The following is a 21169-nucleotide window of genomic DNA, read 5'->3' on the forward strand; positions in this document are numbered from 1 at the left end:
GCATGGCCATTCCAGCAATCAGGAACTCTGGGAGTTGTAGACCAACAACACCTGAAGATCCACAGCATAGCTAGTCATGCTTTAAGGTGTCCCCCAACATTGTCATTTGAAGCAGCTTTTCTTTATAGATCACTCAGAGATGTAGAAAAAGCACAACCCTGAGAGTAGCCTGTGATATTCCTGGCTGCATTTTGCAATGCCTTGTCTATTGAGGCCACTGAAAGACCAATTTAATTCTCTTGGAGCCAGAAATGATCATCATCATCATCATCATCATCATTTATTGAATTTATATATACAACATTCAGTGGCAAACAGTTCCACAGGCGAATTGATTAGTGTGTGATGGAATTCCCCGTGTCTTCTGAAACTGCTATAGATTGTGTTGGATGTCCCACATTCAAATATTACCAGAGTGTTAATCATTTATCTCTGCAGTATCTATGATTTGAGAAGCATCCCCCCCTCCATTCAGTCTGGGAACCCCCCCCCCAATTTAAGGGGGGGTCACATCTACTTGGCCTTCCTCATGGAAACCTGATTAGCAATTGGTTCTCTAAGTGAAAATTCACCACAGACATATGGAAATAGAACTTTTATTAGCATACAAAGGTACAAAGCAGTGAGATTCAGCCCCAATGCAAACCTGAACTGGAAGGGAGCCCCAGAGCCCATTCTAATGGCAGAATAAATGTGTGAGGGGAAAAGATTACTTCCCCTCCCAACACAACCTTCCCCACACACCCCCAACCCCCATCCCAGCCTGTGGTTCAGCTGTTCTGGGTTAGCGGAGTCTGTAACCTGAAGCGTATGTAACCTGAAGTGTATGTAACCCGAGGTACCACTGTATAGACATTTTAAATTCCCTGCCCTGGAGCTCCTGACCACCCCTCCATACATCATACATACATCACAGGAGGGGTGTAAACCCAAGACCACCCCCCACATACCTACATCACAGAAAGGTGGTCTAAAACAGAAATTTGAATGTTCTTTTTTTTCCTGTCTGCCAGGTTATGTGTTTCCCTTTCCTGATAGTCTGTCACCCATTAAAATGATGATTACTCAATTCCTGAGACAATGGGAAGGCTCCCTGAAGGCTCCCTGACCCCCTCCCTCCTTGCAGAGAAAACACCTTGTCAGTTTGGGAATCATAAATGGTTTCAGGTTGGTCTTCCTGTGCTGATCTATGTACGTGCTTGGTTGGTACACTTATGAACATTTAACATATATCTAAGACCTCAACATTCCTATCACAGGATTCAAACATTCATCCTAATTCGCTTGCAAGGAATTCACTCATTCACTTTGCAACACATTTCCCTGTCACTTTCTTAAAAAGCCCTCAAAAGTGGGCTTGTTGTCCTATGGCAGTTCTTCCACTTTAATTGCACAAAAAGTATGTGCTTGAATTCCTACCACAAAAAATTGACAGTCTGGAGGTTCCCATAGTTAAAACATCCACACACTGAATCTAGCAAAGGGTTCCGTCTACAGTGTCAAACAAGTAGGAAAGCTGTCGTCTCACCAGCAGGAGTGCCATGCAGCATGTATGGCCCTGGCACTGAAATTTGTGGGTGTCTGATGCCTTCATGGGAATGTTGTGGGTGCTCGCGTACCCAGGGCCCCAGGGAGTTGGCACCTATGCTCACCAGAGAAGAGTTCTCTCCCTTCAGTTCACCATCAAAGAGATGAGAAAGACTGCTCAGATGAGGAGTTGCCTCACCAGGAGAGAATGTTCCCTTCTTGTTCCTGAAAGGCTCCTGTCAGTGGTAATGATCAATTATCCAGCACCTTGAGGATGCTCTGCATACCGTATTGCGTGGCGAGTTCCCGCCCCCCACCAAGATAAATAAACACACGAGACACCATAATTAAGGTTAATTGGGCGAATTAGGCCACAACTTTATTGAATTCAGGAATGAGAGGCACTGGCTTAGGCATTGGTCCTAACGACTATCCGGCTCCAGCCCATTTGCTGGAGACACGGTGAAGGGTTAACACTGATCGGGGGAGTCTCCCGCCGAGGCACGTCGGCTAAGAGCTCCCCCGGGTCACCGCTCTGGGGCGTGCCTTTGGCCCACACCTCCATAGGCTTCGGACAGGGCCACGCCCCCCGGAGTCCTTTAACGGACCACCCTTCGTTCACTGGGGGGAGGTGATGGCGTTCCTCCCCCACACACATCCTCTTAACCCCTTCTTACCAATGCCTACCGCCAATGCCGAAGAGTTGTGACGAGTTGCTACGAGGTAGGCGAAAAACCAAAGGCTGGAAATTGCCAATTGGGAAAAATTCCTACCATGCCCCTTGCGGCGACAGGCCGAAGCCCATAGCAAAGTCAGACCTACCTAAAGCCCAACTAAAGGGAGGGAGGGTGGGGAAACGTGGGGCTAGCCGGAGAAGAGAGGGCGAGCCCCCTCCGCTCCGGCCCTAAATAGGGCAAGCCACGCCCCTCCAGCCAGCCGATTGGCTGGCCGGGAGGCGTGGCCGGACGGGATTCCCCTGCTCTCGCGGGGGCTGAGACCAGCCCCCGCTCACGTGGGGAAGGGCGTGATGCCCGCAACCCCACCTCCTGGGGCAGGCCTGGAAGTGGCTTTGCGTGGCGAGTTCCCGCCCCCCACCAAGATAAATAAACACACGAGACACCATAATTAAGGTTAATTGGGCGAATTAGGCCACAACTTTATTGAATTCAGGAATGAGAGGCATTGGCTTAGGCATTGGTCCTAACGACTATCCGGCTCCAGCCCATTTGCTGGAGACACGGTGAAGGGTTAACACTGATCGGGGGAGTCTCCCGCCGAGGCACGTCGGCTAAGAGCTCCCCCGGGTCACCGCTCTGGGGCGTGCCTTTGGCCCACACCTCCATAGGCTTCGGACAGGGCCACGCGCCCCCGGAGTCCTTTAACGGACCACCCTTCGTTCACTGGGGGGAGGTGATGGCGTTCCTCCCCCCCCCCACATCCTCTTAACCCCTTCTTACCAATGCCTACCGCCACCGAGCAGCCGCTCGCCGCCAATACTCTCATGCCTGAATCCACTCCCTTATCCCCTTAGCAATATCCATCAGCCAAACATCGTTACCAGCATCCGAAAGATGCACGCCATCATACCGGTAGAGGGCCTCAAGGTTGAAACGAATGCCTGGGTGGCCAATGACCAACCCCCCCAGGGCTGCCACTCTACGCACCACCGCCCGATCCAAGGCTTTCCTAGCCCTATTTATAGCTATCGGGCACCTGCAATCTCTACAAACCCGCCTCTCCATCAGCGAGGCCCAAATAATTGTGACATTCGGGTAAGCTGCCTTCAGCTCCTCGAAGTCGCTAAAAATGTGCCACTGCAAATCAACTGCCTTCCTGTGGGCTAGGTCGTTTTCCCCTAATTGTATAAGTAAAGCGTCGGGGGGCCCTCTACTGCCGCTCTGGCCTTAACTGCCGGAAGCATCTCGGCCCAGCGCATTCCCCTCCGGGAGACCCAGGAAATGGTGATGTCAGGTGGAAAGCCCAGGCATGGCCCGAGACCGGAATTAATGGCGCGGACCCTGGCCCAATGCACAATACTGTGCCCGATAATCCAGACGCGCGCCCCCATGTCACCTGTAGGAAATTGAGATAAAAGGCCATGGTCAATCACTATCACAAATTCTTTCTCAAATAACGTTTGTACGCATCAGACTTCCAGCGACCTAAGTCCCTAATCCTTTCTGTTGTAAGACCCAGGTGCATTGCCGTGGTGGCTGCTCCAATCCTGAAGGAGTGTGCTGCAAAATCAGCCGAGGGGATGCCGCATGCTGCTAGCGCTAAGCGCATGACCCGAGTGAACTGGTGACACGTCAAGGGTAAACCATCTGCATGGATCAATAGAGGCCCTGCCGAGCTGACCCTCAGGGATAAAAAGCGCCTCGTGTCTTTTACTGGACATGGGCCAGGCCTGCGTGGGGCTAGCCGGAGAAGAGAGGGCGAGCCCCCTCCGCTCCGGCCCTAAATAGGGCAAGCCACGCCCCCTCCAGCCAGCCGATTGGCTGGCCGGGAGGCGTGGCCAGACGGGATTCCCCTGCTCTCGCGGGGGCTGAGACCAGCCCCCGCTCACGTGGGGAAGGGCGTGATGCCCGCAACCCCACCTCCTGGGGCAGGCCTGGAAGTGGCTTTGCAGAAAGATATCTGTGAGATAAGGGAAGGCAGGAAAATGGTCCTGAGAGAGAACTTTAAGGCCTCACTGACACAGTCTTCAAAGTGAGCGCAGAGAGGTTTCACTGCCTGAGGGATGTTAGCAATATTTGCCCCTCATTTACACAATTGTATATGAAATTGTAGTCCACAATGCTGCCCTCCTCATGTCCTCCTCAGGTACTGAATATTCTTCTAGAATTTATTCAGTCAAACGTGGTGCAAAACAAAAAGTTCAGGTTTAAAACAAAAGCAAAAGCCAGACATCTCCAGGAATAGAGGAACACAGGGATATGCCTTTTACTCAGACTATTGGTCCATCTAGCTTTGCGCTGTCTGCATTGACTGGCAATTGCTCTCCATTGTTTTAGGCAGGGAGCATTCCCAGCCCTACCTGGAGATGCTGAGCATTGAATCTGGAACCTTCTGCAAACAAGCATATCATCTAATACTGTGATATAGGCATTTCTGAAATTGGGAGGTATAAGATTTCTACAGTATTAAAAGGTTTGGGCCCAGTGCAGTGGAACCAGTCATGCTGCCCTAAGGTGTTAGGAGAGGTAGCAAGAGAGTGAACATGTGAGAGTGTCTATGCGTGTGTCAATTGAAGAGAGGCAGATTTATATTTTTTGTTTACTTTGATATTTATATTTTGTTTATTCAATTTTTATATCCTGTTTAGTCATACTTCATATGTTTGTAAATTTGTTTTAGATAGATAACTCCAACGTCTCATGCCACCAGTGGGTTGGAATATGCGGCAGCTACACTATTCTGCCACCAGATGGCAGCAGAGTGGGTAGAAACAGGCTACAGTTAGAGGAGTTTACCACACTATGCTTGCAGTGGGCAGTGACCTTCCAGATGTTGTTGAGATTCCCAAATCCCGTCCGCTTCAGGCAGCCAGCATGGCCATTCCAGCAATCAGGAACTCTGGGAGTTGTAGACCAACAACACCTGAAGATCCACAGCATAGCTAGTCATGCTTTAAGGTGTCCCCCAACATTGTCATTTGAAGCAGCTTTTCTTTATAGATCACTCAGAGATGTAGAAAAAGCACAACCCTGAGAGTAGCCTGTGATATTCCTGGCTGCATTTTGCAATGCCTTGTCTATTGAGGCCACTGAAAGACCAATTTAATTCTCTTGGAGCCAGAAATGATCGTCATCATCATCATCATTTATTGAATTTATATATACAACATTCAGTGGCAAACAGTTCCACAGGCGAATTGATTAGTGTGTGATGGAATTCCCCGTGTCTTCTGAAACTGCTATAGATTGTGTTGGATGTCCCACATTCAAATATTACCAGAGTGTTAATCATTTATCTCTGCAGTATCTATGATTTGAGAAGCATCCCCCCCTCCATTCAGTCTGGGAAACCCCCCCCCCAATTTAAGGGGGGGTCACATCTACTTGGCCTTCCTCATGGAAACCTGATTAGCAATTGGTTCTCTAAGTGAAAATTCACCACAGACATATGGAAATAGAACTTTTATTAGCATACAAAGGTACAAAGCAGTGAGATTCAGCCCCAATGCAAACCTGAACTGGAAGGGAGCCCCAGAGCCCATTCTAATGTCAGAATAAATGTGTGAGGGGAAAAGATTACTTCCCCTCCCAACACAACCTTCCCCACACACCCCCAACCCCCATCCCAGCCTGTGGTTCAGCTGTTCTGGGTTAGCGGAGTCTGTAACCTGAAGCGTATGTAACCTGAAGTGTATGTAACCCGAGGTACCACTGTATAGACATTTTAAATTCCCTGCCCTGGAGCTCCTGACCACCCCTCCATACATCATACATACATCACAGGAGGGGTGTAAACCCAAGACCACCCCCCACATACCTACATCACAGAAAGGTGGTCTAAAACAGAAATTTGAATGTTCTTTTTTTTCCTGTCTGCCAGGTTATGTGTTTCCCTTTCCTGATAGTCTGTCACCCATTAAAATGATGATTACTCAATTCCTGAGACAATGGGAAGGCTCCCTGAAGGCTCCCTGACCCCCTCCCTCCTTGCAGAGAAAACACCTTGTCAGTTTGGGAATCATAAATGGTTTCAGGTTGGTCTTCCTGTGCTGATCTATGTACGTGCTTGGTTGGTACACTTATGAACATTTAACATATATCTAAGACCTCAACATTCCTATCACAGGATTCAAACATTCATCCTAATTCGCTTGCAAGGAATTCACTCATTCACTTTGCAACACATTTCCCTGTCACTTTCTTAAAAAGCCCTCAAAAGTGGGCTTGTTGTCCTATGGCAGTTCTTCCACTTTAATTGCACAAAAAGTATGTGCTTGAATTCCTACCACAAAAAATTGACAGTCTGGAGGTTCCCATAGTTAAAACATCCACACACTGAATCTAGCAAAGGGTTCCGTCTACAGTGTCAAACAAGTAGGAAAGCTGTCGTCTCACCAGCAGGAGTGCCATGCAGCATGTATGGCCCTGGCACTGAAATTTGTGGGTGTCTGATGCCTTCATGGGAATGTTGTGGGTGCTCGCGTACCCAGGGCCCCAGGGAGTTGGCACCTATGCTCACCAGAGAAGAGTTCTCTCCCTTCAGTTCACCATCAAAGAGATGAGAAAGACTGCTCAGATGAGGAGTTGCCTCACCAGGAGAGAATGTTCCCTTCTTGTTCCTGAAAGGCTCCTGTCAGTGGTAATGATCAATTTTGCAATGCCTTGTCTATTGAGGCCACTGAAAGACCAATGTAATTCTCTTGGAGCCAGAAATGATCATCATCATCATTATCATCATCATTTATTGAATTTATATATACAACATTCAGTGGCAAACAGTTCCACAGGCGAATTGATTAGTGTGTGATGGAATTCCCCGTGTCTTCTGAAACTGCTATAGATTGTGTTGGATGTCCCACATTCAAATATTACCAGAGTGTTAATCATTTATCTCTGCAGTATCTATGATTTGAGAAGCATCCCCCCCTCCATTCAGTCTGGGAACCCCCCCCCCAATTTAAGGGGGGGTCACATCTACTTGGCCTTCCTCATGGAAACCTGATTAGCAATTGGTTCTCTAAGTGAGAATTCACCACAGACATATGGAAATAGAACTTTTATTAGCATACAAAGGTACAAAGCAGTGAGATTCAGCCCCAATGCAAACCTGAACTGGAAGGGAGCCCCAGAGCCCATTCTAAGGGCAGAATAAATGTGTGAGGGGAAAAGATTACTTCCCCTCCCAACACAACCTTCCCCCCACACACCCCAACCCCCATCCCAGCCTGTGGTTCAGCTGTACAGCTTCCAAATCATGACTTGTTGTGGGGAGCGGGGGCTTCCAGAGGCAGAACTGATTCCCAGTACTCCACTTTTGAGAAACTATCCACTGCTCTTCCCCCCAAACACTTATGGATCCTGGATGGTGGGACCCATTCCCACATCTCTGCAATTTGGATTCTGGATTAACAGTACAGGCTCTGCACAGTGAAGTGTGCCTTTGGCTGAGGAACTCCATTCATGGGGAAGGAAATCTCCAATAGGTGCAGGTTCTCTCCTCCTGGGGAAATATCTGAGGCCCATGGTCAGCTCAATGACATTACAAACAGATGCTAGGACCCCAGCCAAAGTTAGAAAGAAAGCAACCAGCAAGTGCCTCTGGAGAAATATTCCAAAGTACCTGCATATGGCAGCCACATTAAGAAGCATTGAACAATCTTTGCATAGTCATCTGTCCAATTTGCATAGTCTTTGCATAGTCATCTGTCCAATCCAATGGCAGTATTTTAATTTTGAAGAGAAAGAAGAGAATAAGCCCCAAGTTTCTTCTGTGTATCTCTAGCAGAATCCTTCTTTTCTCCCCACTATTTTTTTAGCTGCTATGAAGCACAAAAGATTACATGTTCAGTGATGGCCTTCATTAGAAGTGAGCATTCAGTACTGCATACAGAGATTTCTCCCACACGTATATATAACACATATATAATGATTTTAGGGACCAGCCCATTGTCTGTCACCAGAGCAGACAGCAGCCAAATGGTTCATTTGAACAGCAACATTGGGCTTTCTTTCAACTCCTCCACCCTAAACAAGGTGGCCATTCAGAGGGTTAGCTAACATGAGCAAAGAAGACCAAAGCTCATTTATCAGTAATTTGACAGCCCAGCATGTGAACATATTTTGTTTAAAAAATAATGCAGAACCCAGAATACCATAGTTACTTTCTTGCCCTTTTCTCAGAAGCAAAGGGAAAGTATTTTGTATTGAAGAGTTATGTCAAATATAATGCAGTTTCTGGAAGTGCTACATTGTTATTAAATAAAAAAACGGCATTCCTGATACCTACAAATATAGCAGGACAGTGTGGTACAATGACTGATCCAATAGGATATATTTCTGCGAACTACATATCACCCCTTTATTCCATTTGCTCTAGTTTATGTAAATGGCAAAAGGATGATAACTAGAAGCACAGAATTCAGCAATCAAAATAAATATTTTCCAGTTACCTGGGGTGGGGGGGGAAGAGATTACAGATAGTCATACTTCCCCTAATTTTCACTAAAGGATGCCCAGCTGAATTGACTTTTTCGATGTGGCAACACTAAATCGAATGACAAATCTTTCTGTTCTTTCTCAGAATCTACAAGTTGGTATCCGAGTATATTTAAGGCACCCTTGCAAACCTCTTGCACTTGCTTGACTTTCTGAAACGAAAGAACAGTCCTCCATGCCTGAGAGACATTGACTGCATCTCGGGAAGTGATTTGGAAGGCCTCCCTCTTCCTACTTGGCCCTTGTCCATGGGTGATATTATAGATCCAGTTTTCAAGTTTGCTGGTCAGCTGAAGACCTGAAAATTTATACATTGCTGTAATTTCCACTAAAGGATCTCGTACAAGATCTTCAAACCGGATCATCAAGTAACGATCTTTCAGAAAACTTGGAGGTTTCTGGGTTGCTGTTTCATAAATCTGAACGTGGCTTCTACAGATCTCCTGCAGGACTTTGTACTGGCCATCTTTCACTTTTGTGCCATTCATGCTCAAGACAATCCCATTGTCACGGGCAAGAGCTTCTGCTGATTGCTCCCGGGATTTCACAACAGCTCTGGGGTCACGGACGAGGTGGATGACTTTGAGGTTCAGGGAGGGGTCAGTGAGGAGAGGATAAAGCACCTTGAGGTCAAAGATCCGGACTTCCTTCAGGACAACGTGGCTATAGGTCTTGCAGGCCTCTTCCACTTTGCTGAAGGGGGACTTCCCACAGACAGCCTTGCAGGCACTTTCGCTGGTGATATCAGTGCGGTGGAACAATTCACAAACAGGATCTGTGCACAGGGCACGACTCACTGCCCACTGGAAAAGATCTGACACATTTCTCTTCCATGGCAGGTAGGCATCGAAGACCGACATGTCACACTTGAAGACTGACCGGATGAGGTCCCGCACTGCCATATGCAAGACCTTGGCGCTGTTTTGGTACATGGTTACCCACACGTGCCAGGCTGGCTCCATCAAGTAGAAGACATCAGGGTGTTGGCTGAAGAGCTGCCCGACAAAGGAAGACCCTGACCTCCAGGAGGAGAGGATGAGAATGTGCACCTGGGGTGGTTTCTCTTCAGAATGAGACATAAAGCCACCATGCTGAACACACAAAAACAGTAGAAATCCTGTCTGAATCACAAGGAAGATTGCAACTGTAGTGCTGGATATTCGGATCCTCACCATTCTGGCTGAAGGAGAGCACAACTGGAGGAAAAAGAGAGGGGGAGCTGTTCAGTTTTCAGTAGGATGACGATGACACACAAGGACCTTGCATGCAAACAAGTAACAGCCTGGGTTGCCATACATATTGTATTGATAACGCCCGGAAACGACTAACCAGTTCAGATATGCATGTCAGTGAGAGCCATGAAAAACAGCAGGCTGGAGGATGAGACAATAGTGATGCTCAGAGAGTACAAAAGAGTTTGGAACAAACACCCTGCTGTTCGGGTGGAGGGAAAACAGGGCAATGGAGGCAGTCTTTATTCCACATTGATTGCATTCTGCTGTGTGTGGAAGGACAGAATGCAAGACCCAAAGCTCAATTTAGCATTCTGAAAATCTCAAGTTATCTTTTGAAAACAGTTAGATGTGTCTTGTCTTCTAATCTGCAGGGGAAAGTGTGCAGGGACTAGTGGACTGCAGCAGCTCCCATCAGCCCCAGCCAGCATAGGCAAGGTGAAAGACTTGTAGTTCAAAACATCTGGAAGGCACCACCAGACTGGCAAAGGTTGGTCTCCATAGAGGTTCACCAGTTTACTAACAGGGGTCTTTCTCAGCCTAATTTTGGAGGTGCTGTGGGGAGGGGACAAGAGCTAAAGGTCACCCTCGTCTCCTTTAGCTTTGAAGTAGTTATACTAAATGAGTATAAAGGCAAAGGTAAAAGGACCCCTGACCATTAGGTCCCGTCACGGACGACTCTGGAGTTGCGGAGCTCATCTCGCTTTACTGGCCGAGGGAGCCGGTGTACAGCTTCCGGGTCATGTGGCCAGCATAACTAAGCCGTTTCTAGCAAAACCAGAGCAGTGCATGGAAACGCCGGAGCGGTTCCTATTTATCTACTTGCACTTTGTGCTTTTGAACTGCTAGGTTGGCAGGAGCAGGGACCGAGCAACGGGAGCTCACCCCATCACGGGGATTCGAACCGCGACCTTCTGATCGGCAAGTAAATGTAAAGGTAAAGGGACCCCTGACCGTTAGATACAGAGATGGACAAATCTGTTTTTTGTATTTCTTTGTTGTCCATAGCTCTATCCCACCTTTATTCCAAGGAACTCAAGGCAGAGTATAGGGTACAGTTCTAGTTCATTTGCACAATCTGTGCAGAAAATACAAGTAACCATCACCCCCCCCCCCTAAAAACAAACTCAAGTAAAGCATAACTTCTCCCGTGACATATGACCCACTCAGAGTCAACTTCCAAGCAGAGCCTGTGCAAAAAGATACCAACTGCAACCAGTGCCAGGAGGAGGAAGAGACCCCGGAGCTGTGCCAAAGTGAGCCATCCACCGCCAAGCAGCGAGGCAGGCAGTTGCAGGAGGAAGCCCAGAGCGATGCACGTTTCTCCCGATCCGAGAGCTTAAGGGCGGCTGCTTGAGATGCGCCGGGGCTTCAGCCGCGCCGTCCGCCAAGAGGACGCTGCTTGGATAAGGGCGCACTCTGCACGCGCTCAAAGGCCGTCGCGGCTTCTTTCCTTCTCTGAGTTACGCCTGCCGCGCCTCCAAGTCCGGCGGCGCACAGACCTCGAAGCCCTCGACGCCGCGCGGGCCTGACTCTCCGGTCCCGCACGAGGTGAGTGGAAGTGGAGGAGAGCGAGGGCGGGCGGGGGGAGATGGCCAAGCAGAGGGAATCTGCTGCCGCCCCCGGGAGAACCCGCTGGGGGAGGCAGAACCCCCAGCTGCCGTCCTGGGCCGGAGTCCCCGCGGCTGCCCCGTTTCGGCTCCTCACCTCGGCCAAGACTCACGAGCGCTTTCCTCAGAGACGTGGGGGATTTGGAAAACAGGGGGCAGGCGGGGCCTGGGGGCTGAGACCCGCTGGCTGACTGGCTTGCTGCCCTCGCCGGGTCGCTCCAGGTGCCGCCGCCGCTGCTCCGCAGACAGACAATGAGCCGCTTTCAGACGTGGCCGCCGCCGCCGCCGCCGCGTCCCGGAGCGGCCGCCGGAGGGAGGCGCCAAGGAGGGGCCGGTCCAGGGCGGGAGGCCGAGCAGCCCCCTCTGCGGGAGGTGGGCTCTGCGCCCAGGCCAGCCCCCTGCAAGGTGGTGCGCGCCGTCCAGGCTCCGCCATCCTCCATCTCCGCCCATCAGCCGAGAGCTCCAAGGACGACGGGGGCGCTGCTTCTCGCTTACTACGCGTGGCCGGCCTTTCGGCCCCCCAATGCTTGGCGAGGGGATGTCACACCGGGGGGAGGGGGGAGGAACCCGACGGCGCTACCAACACGCGGGGAGGCGGACTCCGCGTCGGTGCGCTCCCAACAAGGCTGCTCGACTCGGGATGCTGATCCGCCTTTCTCGCGCACGCTGCCGCTCAGGCGCCCGTCCCGCGGCTTTAAGGGCAAGAAGGAGCCGCGTAGACCAGGCCCGCTGCTTCGTGCAGCCTGCGGCCGTAGCCCCCGCCCTGCAGTGGACTAGGAAGCAGACTCGACACTGATCGGGTCTACCTTGCAGGGCTGCTTGTAGACCTCCTAAGGGCCTCATGCATGCGAAGGCCTTAGGACGCTGGGCCAGCGCTTTGGCGCCTGATATGCAGTCGGTGAAAGGACGGGGGCGAGGCAGCAATGCAAAGTGCAGCCTGCCGCCTCTCCCCCCGCAATGTAAACGAGGCAGCTGTAGTTGCCCATCACTCTCTTCCTGCCCCCCACTGCTTATTTATAAAAGTATATAAAATACTTTCTCGCAGGGGTGCCAACTTGAATAAAATAAGGGGGTGGGGAGGTAAGCCCCGCCCCACATACGCACAATTGAACGGCAATGCCCTTCAACTTGGGGGAGGGGGGACGCCGGTCATTTTTTTTTACATTCTATGCAGTCCTGAGCAGCCTTTTGGCTGCAACCAATAAGAGCAGAGACTGACTTTTCTCATAAACTGCCATAAAACATTAACAGCAAAAGACTAAAGGCAAAGGGGAAATGCTAAACTATAGCACAGTCTAAGGATGTGGCATCACACATGGTTTTGTACGCAAAGCATCAGTCCCCAGCCTCTCTACGATAGGGTTGGGAAAGATTCCAGTTGATATTACCAAGCTAGATGAATCAGACTCAATATAAAGCAGCTTCCTATGGTTCCTAGAAAACACCACTGGCCCCAATCAGAACCTGCCTCTTAGGCTTGGATGGCTGGTTTTACAGAAGACCCAATTCTGCTCTATGGTGGAGTGCTGGCTGATTCCAGTAATGCACAGTTCTAGCCTAATTGAGCCTACATTACATTTTAAGGCTGTTTTACAAACACTGCCTGCTCCCCCTCTAATTTTTTCATTCTAGTGGCAAATGACTTTGTTGCAGAAGACTTCTGGAGAACTCACTACTTTGTACTTTTGTGTACTTTTTGTACTTTTAGTCGATTCTAATAAAAGTTATGATGCTTCCCTTGCCTACTGGAACAATTTTTTTACAATTTCCACAGTTGCCTCCTTTGCACTATTTAGCTATGTATAGGAATCTTCTGGGGGATAAGAAACTGAAAATACCTCACCAGGATACACCGTTTTATGTCCAGGCGCAAGTTTCCAGGATGTCATTTTGACACCCAGGGAAGACAGTTTTGCTTAAAAAAAAAAAAAAACCTAAACAAAATCCAGGCTTTTAAAATCTTCTGTTAATTACTTTCATGATTTGCATTTGTTTTATGTCTGCTAAATGCTTTTAATTTGTGGTGTTTCACTGTTTATTTAACATTTCTTTTAACATTAACTTTTTTTGTAAACCACCCTAGGAACATGCTGGAGAGCGAGAACTAAACTGTACAAACAGGCATGCTTGCTCTGCTGTGGGAGGTGGGCAGGCTTCTCCCTACCCTAGTCCTCTCAGACTGAACAGACCAGCTAATGCTGCCTTCTTGGAAATGCAATTTTATTGCTGCCTTTTCATATGGCTGTGTTTGTTTCTATGTTAAAATCCCTATGTAGGATTACAACAACAGGGGATTAACCAAACCTGCAAGCCTGAAATTCAGTGCAGAAATAACAAAACATAATCCATTATAAAAGTATTAAAGAGAATGAATTTACTTAAAACAGCGTATCTCATTATCAACTGAAGCTCCTTCAGCCACTATCTGGGTGTGTGCAGATAGTGTTTCATATACAACTGAAGACAAAATGCAAGGCAGCAAATTAGGTTCCCAATGTGCTGCTCACATAGCACTTCAAGTGGAAATACTTGGCTCAGAGAGAACTGAAATACAGAGTTCTTTTCACTCTTGCAATAAGCCTTGATCACAAACACACAGGTGCCTCCTCATCTTCAATGTGCAAAGCTGCTGAAGAAAAAAGTGAAAGCATGGGATATTTATTTATCCTGTTGGAGTTTTAGGTATTTTTAGGAGCATGTTCAGGACTGGTGCTCTTTATATGACAATCCAGGGGGAACTGGTGTCACTGGTACTGTGCTTAGCACTTGATTCTGGAAAAGGAAGATTTTTATTCTTTCAAAAATCCAAAGAAAGATCAGCAGGATGGCAACATACTGAATCCAGGCAAACTTAATCATCTCCCAGAAACCTGGCTGATATGTAGCAAGAGTCAAGGAAAATTTGATTTTCAAGTGTCTTCACACAAGTTCAGAATACACACCTCAAACACATATGACCAGCAAAGTGAGAGATTAGATCTGCATCTAGAAGAAAGGTGGTTGAGAACACTCAATAAACAATAGGAGACACAAGGAAAACTCCCATCCCTATGTAAGTACAAATTACGAACATATAATGAGCCTTCTGTAACAGGTCAACGGCTTATCTAGCCCAGAATCCTGTTCTCAAAGTTGCCAAGCAGATGCGTGTGGGAAGCCTGCAAGCTAGACAGCAGTGCAACACGCTGCTCACTTGTGATTCCCAGCAATTGTATTCAGAGGCATAATGATTCTGAGAGTGGAGGTAGAACATAGTCATCAAGGCTACTAGCCACTGATAGCCTTGCCCTCCATGAATCTGCCTAATTCTTTAAAGCCATCCAAATTGGGGCCCATCACTGCCTCCTGTGGGAGCGAGTTTAATGATGCACTGCGTGAAGAAGTATTTTCTTTTATCGGCCGTGAATCTTCTAACATTCAGCTTCACTAGATGCCCATGAGTTCAGGCGAGAGGAAGAAAAACTTTCCTCTATCCACTTTCTCCATGCTATGCATATGCTGCAACCTTTCCTCAGCGGAGTTGCTCCATCCTCTCTATCATTTTGGTTTCACTTTTCTGAACCTTTTCCAAATCTATACTATGCTTTTTGAGGTGAGTTTGTCAGTTCTTATTTTGTCTATTAAATTTACATCTCTCATCAATGCCATCTGCCTCAGTACCTAAGACTTAATTCATACCCTAGGATCTCTCCTATACTTCCTCTACGAAGATATAAATAATTTATTCAACTTCTCCACCATCTCATACACTTTTGACATACATTTGACTCCTTTGTCATGCTGGCATACTCCTGTCCCTCAGGGTACCTTTCCTGATCTGTGATATACACTCCAGTTGAACTTCTGATATAGTGCTTTTAAACAACTCCCAAGGATTTTGGAGTAATTTGACCCTCTTGACATTGCCTATCAGCTTTCTTTTTACCAATACTTACATTTTAGGGACATTTCCTTTTTTGAAGTCAAAAGTGACTGTGTGTTGGACTTTCCTGGCAACTGACTAATAGCGCTATGGTCACTGTTCCCAACTGGTTCAACCACACTTACATCTTGCACAAGGGTGCTGGGCACCATCAGATCCCAGGTCACTGTCCCCTCTGGTTGATTCCATGACAAACTATTTAGGGCACAGTCATTTAAGGTATCTGGAAATTTTATCTCTTTGTCAAGACAGGAATACATATGTAGCCAGTCTATGTGATGGTAGTTGAAGTCAACCACAGCTACAACATTTCCTATTTTGGATGCTTTCTTGATTTCATTCCTCTACTCAAGATAATCTTCTTTCAATCAACCACCTTTGGTGGTCTACAGTGACACCACCTTGCCTCCAGGCAAGTTTCATGGAATTCTTCATCAGGCATTCTTCTCTATTGGTCCAACCCAGCAGCTACATTCTCCACATTCAGATTGTAGCACACTACCTACCAAGTGCCATGATTGCCAAGCACAGCTCAAAACAGCTTCCACCACTTTCATGCCAGACTGAGACCAAGCAGGCCAAACTACAACCACCTGGTAGCCAAAGGATATAGGATCAGTTCCACTGGGTAGTGGATGGTTGTCTGGACCACAAATGGTGCATCAGGTGCTCTTCCAACCACCCAGATAGGGCCGGGACCAGACAAAATTGTTGTGACTGCAAAGGAAACAAAAAAGACCTTGTAGGCATTTGGTCATAATTCTGAAGTAGCTGGTGAAAAACAAGTATCAGTTAACCTAGAAAGGACTGTGCATAATGCAAACTCACCATTCCTCTCCTGATATGCTGCAACAATGTTCACAAGATCATAGTCCTGGGCAAAAGGGCTTGTACCATTGATCACAGATACCTGTCACAGTGAGAACACTTTGTATTAAAAAACAAGAACAGACATGTTGGGGCAGACAACACAATAGAAGTCTCAGGCAAGAGATAAGAGTTATGCAGACCAGTCGGCAGCAGCAAGAATTCTCATTGCAAAGCATTGGAAGACACAAGATCTACCCACCTTGGAAGATTGGCAGATGCAACTAATGGACTATATGGAGATAGCGGAAATGACTGGCAGAATCCGAGACCGGGGAGAGGAGACGGTCGAGGAGGAATGGAAGAAATTTAAAATTTATTTGCAGAAATATTGTAAAATTTATGAATGTTAAGGACATTGAAATGAATTGCAGGGGCTTTAGCAACAAAGTAAAATGTAAGATTGGAATAGCAACAGATAAATTAATAGGATATGAATTTGCTGAACTAATTTTTTTAAAAAGGGATACAAGAATGGGAGATGTGAGGAAGTCCGGAAAATAAGTTAATTGAAGATGAGAAAATAAGAAAGAGGGAATTTTTGTTTTTTGTTAATATATGTGTTTTCTTTTTTTCCGTTTTCTTTTGATGTGTTTAATGTTTGTATTTTTGTATTGTATTGTTTTTTGTGATTTTGTATTTTCTTTGTCTTTGTACGCTTTTTTATTGTGAAAACTTAATAAAATATTTATTTAAAAAAAAGAGTTATGCAGACCAGAAGGGCACGTGCCTGCTTCAGTCCTAACAATACCCCTTCCTATTCAGGTTAGACATGCTCCAGTTAGAATAGGTGGTGGTCAAAGAGATCACTAGACTTTCTGAAGTCTCTTTAGCCTTTTATGATATTGTTGCTTGGCAATACCACAGTACAGGTGAATTGTTGTGACATAGGTGAACGCTAGGGACGCGGGTGGTGCTGTGGGTTAAACCACAGAGCCTAGGACTTGCCGATCAGAAGGTTGGCGGTTCGAATCCCCGTGACGGGGTGAGCTCCCGTTGCCCGGTCCCTGCTCCTGCCAACCTAGCAGTTTGAAAGCACGTCAAAGTGCAAGTAGATAAATAGGTACCGCTCCAGCGGGAAGGTAAACGGTGTTTCCGTGCGCAGCTCTGGTTTGCCAGAAGCAGCTTAGTCATGCTGGCCACATGACCCGGAAGCTGTACACCGGCTCCCTCGGCCAATAAAGCGAGATGAGCGCAGCAACCCCAGAGTCGGTCACGAGTGGACCTAATGGTCAGGGGTCCCTTTACCTTTACCTAGGTGAATGCTATGTGAAATTAGTATCTCCTCCGCTGTATAACCTGAATATCAAACAGTGCACATTTCACTGGCATGATCACACTTTGCAATTAGTGCATGACTCCAGCAGCATCAGTTGGAGTGGAAAAGACATCACAAAGGGCAACAAAACTGCTTGAAAGGACTGAAATGTAAAAGGCCACTCACATTATATCTGCTGTCCAGCCCAGTATGGCTAAGCGGCTGCCTCTGGTGAAGCTTCAGGTCTCCGCTCACAAAGACCTTTGACCCTGGCAAAGGGGAAGAGGCCTGCCAAAAGGCCATGCACTGCATCACGAATGTAGACATTCTCTGAAATGGGAGCACAGAGGGGGAGAGAGAAAAGGAAAGGTTTAGGGCTCAGCCTTAATCATTCTACAAGTGATACAAACACAACACTCAGAATACCAAAGCTTCCTATTTGGTAGGCAGAGCATTGGGCTGGATGTATGTAAAACAAATGATCAAAACAATCAAATATAGAAAAGGAGGGAATAGAAGAAGAAGAGGAGTTTGGATTTGATATCCCGCCTTTCACTCCCCTTCAGGAGTCTCAAAGCGGCTAACAATCTCCTTTCCCTTCCTCCCCCACAACAAACACTCTGTGAGGTGAGTGGGGCTGAGAGACTTCAAAGAAGTGTGACTGGCCCAAGGTCACCCAGCAGCTTCATGTGGAGGAGCGGAGACGTGAACCCGGTTCCCCAGATTATGTGACTACCGCTCTTAACCACTACACCACACTGGAATACAACTTTTAAACTGATGGCCTGCATTATGTATTGCATTATGCATTAGGACTGCACCTAAAAAAAAATATTTATAGCATGAACTAAACCAAGCAATAAAGAACACATGTAGTGTCCCAAGCAAGTCCTTCCATGAAATCGCATCTCTTCCCTGAAGCGTGTGGCCCAAAGTCCTCTTCCCCTGCTGCTGAGAGTCACCAGTGGGCCAGCTGCGGGTGCACATGACCCATCAAGCCCTTTCTTGGCACATGCAGCACCCCCGCCTCCACAATAGCCAGCATAAAACTTCTTTCAAGCTTAATTGCAGTTTGTGTGCATGTGTCACAGCTGGGGAAGGGAAGCTTAACTCCTCCCAACCATGACCTCCCCTCACCAAAAAACCTGCATAGAAAGCTGTTCTACTAGCTGAGCATGGGATACTGAGTAAATGAAACAGCAGCCGCCATCACCACAGCAAATAAGAGGATTAGGCTGCCTGTCCTCAAACACTGAGTGGCACCTAGAAAGCTATGGCTTGTGGCACTCACCTGCAACTGATAGGTAAATGTCAGAATGAGCTGGATCCCAACTATTTGCTCTGTAGCTTGAAGTGGAAGCTCCAGGCGAAAATTTAACAGGTCCATCATTCCATCTTGATTTGAGTCTTCCTCTCTAGCCTAGCAAGCATAACAGGAACTTTTATTAAAGCAAACTTCTTAGCAATAATTTCAATTACATGTCAGCTACACAGATGCGACGCCAGGTAAAGAGGAAACACACACCCCAATACAGATGCTAGATTCAATATAGGCCAAGGTGCCTGCACCAAAGCACCGTTGCAATGGCAGAATACAGCCACCTACAGGATCATGCAAAACTGATGATAAGCCCAGGCCAGATGAGAAATGCTCAATACTCTTTACCAAAGGTTTCCCCTTTGCCTTTGCTAGGGAACTTGGAGTAGGCCCCCACCTGCCCAGTCCCTCTGTTCTGGCCTGGCCACAAAAGGCTCAGGTTCAAATTGGTCTCTGAGGCAGCCTTCAAATCATCCAGTTTAATGCTGGTTGTTCAGAGTAAGTTTGGGATTTGGGGGCCTCCATAATCATGTCAGATTTGCTGAAATCAGTGACCTAGAAGCCAAAGACCCATGGAGCAAACTGACTCCAGATGTTACAGGACTCTCATCAAGGGGTGATGCCAGCAACGTCTGGAGAGTCACTGATTTCCCATCAAGATCTATGGCCTAATTAACCAGTGGCATGACAGCCATGAGCCCATTTGCTCTCAGGTACTTCCTCCCACTGCTTCATTAGCAAGTCTCCTGCTGTAGGCAGACAAAGCAGAGCACAGACACTTTTTGCCTCACACCAACAGCCAAACAGATTCATTTTAAAGGACTATGTTGTGGCAGCAACCATCTCCGTCTTGGCTCACCCAGTGCAGTCATCCTAGGTGGTGACTGCCCTAGGAAAAGCAGCTGAACCCCACTTGAAGCCTCGATTACCCACTTCCATGATTTTGCAACACACTCTATGGATAAAATCACTCATCTATTCAACTTGCAAGCCACAGCTTTGACCACAGAGACAGTCTGAGGTGTCAGAAATTCAATCATCTCCAACTTCAATCAGTGTCACTTTGTTTCATCCTCTGATATGGGAAACGTGCACTCTGATTCAAACAGGAGAGAACTGGCACCAATGAACTGGCTACCAGCAGCAAATTGGGCAAAAGTTTACCCTGGCTATTGAAAACCAGTTGGGTTAGGAAGAGATTAGGGGTCTTTATTGGCTGAGGAAACTGCATTCTCATTTAGACAGTACAGGAGTAGCACAGCCTTAAGTCTGCCATTATCACTTCCTAACTTAGCAGGAGATATGGGAGCAGGTGATGTTCTTCCAAACGCACCTGGAAACCAGGAGAAAGGGCAGCCAGGAGGTGTTTCTAGGAAAAGGCTACTGTAAACCAGCAACCTCCACTCAGCCTTTCATCGTAGAGAGAACATACTGTACTGGGAGGTGGGCGGGGGTTCCAGCTGGGCAAAGAGTCACTCTTTTGTGGCTGTAGTTGCTGTCAACTCCGAGCCCGCAGAGAGCCTGAGCTCAACGGTCATCATCGTCAACGCTGCTCGTGCCCGGCTCCTATTTACCGGCGGATCTAAAGGGCTACTGGAGGGAGGGAACCCGTCCGCGGCCGATGCCCTTAGAGTCGCCCCCACTGGCCGCCCCAGCAAGAGGCACTTTGCATGCGCTCAGAAGCGCCTACCGAGACGAGCGGGACGCGCAGGCGGTCGTCTAGGAGGCGGTTGCAGGCGGGAAAGGAGCTCCAGCCCACGAAGTCGCCGCTCTCCATCAGCCCCACCAGCAGCACCTCGTGCCGGAAGCGGACGCTCGGCTGCTCCGCGTAGCTGCTCCGCTTCAGCCAGAAGCCTGGAAGGGAAGAAGAAGCAGCGCCGGTCAGAGGGAAGGAGAGAGCAGGACAGGGAAGGGACGCCCTGGTGCCCCTCCGCTACCCACCGTGGCTCCGGTAGGCCACCAGCAGCGGCGGCACGTATGTGAGCACGCCCAGAAGCAGCAGCCCGAGCGCCGTCAGCGAGCACAGCGCGACCCGGTGCCGCCGCCCGCCGCTCTCGGAGACCACCTCTAGCCAGGCCATGGCAGGCGACAGCCCGTCACCCAGGCAACGGCCGCGAGCCGCGCGCCACTGCGGGTCAGGCGCTGTCAACCAATCAGCGCGGGAAGGGCGCGAAGATGTATGCGCGGAGGGCCGGGCCTCGCGACGTGACCACTGCGCCGTCCCGCTTCGCCCCACCTTCTGGAAGTCCTGGCTCCCGAGTGG

The 21169-nt window shown here is 48.2% G+C and overlaps 2 protein-coding genes across 6 annotated transcripts; both read right to left on the reverse strand.

Annotated features, from left to right (window-relative positions):
- Nucleotides 1–8333: 8333 nt before the first annotated feature.
- LOC308591618 (carbohydrate sulfotransferase 5-like) lies at nucleotides 8334–12052 on the reverse strand. 5 transcript variants are annotated; one of them, XM_081202428.1, is made up of 2 exons: nucleotides 12037–12052; nucleotides 8334–9895 (listed from the first exon to the last, which is right to left on the reverse strand). In XM_081202428.1, exon 2 carries the CDS (start codon nucleotides 9872–9874, stop codon nucleotides 8696–8698), a length of 1179 nt encoding a protein of 392 aa, XP_081058554.1. In that variant the 5' UTR covers nucleotides 9875–9895; nucleotides 12037–12052; the 3' UTR covers nucleotides 8334–8695. The 5 variants fall into 5 exon arrangements, with proteins under 5 accessions (XP_081058554.1, XP_081058552.1, XP_081058551.1 ...); XM_081202426.1 differs by lacking the exon at nucleotides 12037–12052 and adding an exon at nucleotides 11655–11992; XM_081202425.1 differs by lacking the exon at nucleotides 12037–12052 and adding an exon at nucleotides 11639–11991.
- A 1837-nt stretch (nucleotides 12053–13889) lies between these two features.
- Nucleotides 13890–21130, reverse strand: TMEM231 (transmembrane protein 231). The gene is made up of 7 exons (XM_081202441.1): nucleotides 20848–21130; nucleotides 20597–20760; nucleotides 18880–19008; nucleotides 17775–17918; nucleotides 16292–16373; nucleotides 16070–16180; nucleotides 13890–14417 (listed from the first exon to the last, which is right to left on the reverse strand). The coding sequence occupies exons 1-7, from the start codon at nucleotides 20984–20986 to the stop codon at nucleotides 14242–14244; spliced, it is 945 nt and encodes a 314-aa protein (XP_081058567.1). The 5' UTR covers nucleotides 20987–21130; the 3' UTR covers nucleotides 13890–14241.
- Between the last annotated feature and the right edge of the window lie 39 nt (nucleotides 21131–21169).

The sequence above is a fragment of the Podarcis bocagei genome, assembly GCF_964188305.1.
Source record: "Podarcis bocagei genome assembly, chromosome: 7".
Classification (NCBI taxonomy): domain Eukaryota; kingdom Metazoa; phylum Chordata; class Lepidosauria; order Squamata; family Lacertidae; genus Podarcis; species Podarcis bocagei.

Coding starts and splice junctions, on each gene's coding strand:
- LOC308591618 (XM_081202424.1), bottom strand. CDS start 11,034: ATGGTTACTTGTATTTTCTGCACAGATTGTGCAAATGAACTAGAACTG. Junction 9,896..10,950: donor TTGAGTTCCTTGGAATAAAG/GTGGGATAGAGC, acceptor TTTTTCCTCCAG/TTGTGCTCTCCTTCAGCCAG.
- TMEM231 (XM_081202441.1), bottom strand. CDS start 20,986: ATGGCCTGGCTAGAGGTGGTCTCCGAGAGCGGCGGGCGGCGGCACCGG. Junction 20,761..20,847: donor GGTGGCCTACCGGAGCCACG/GTGGGTAGCGGA, acceptor CTTCCCTTCCAG/GCTTCTGGCTGAAGCGGAGC. Junction 16,181..16,291: donor AGCATATCAGGAGAGGAATG/GTGAGTTTGCAT, acceptor TTTCCTTTGCAG/TCACAACAATTTTGTCTGGT.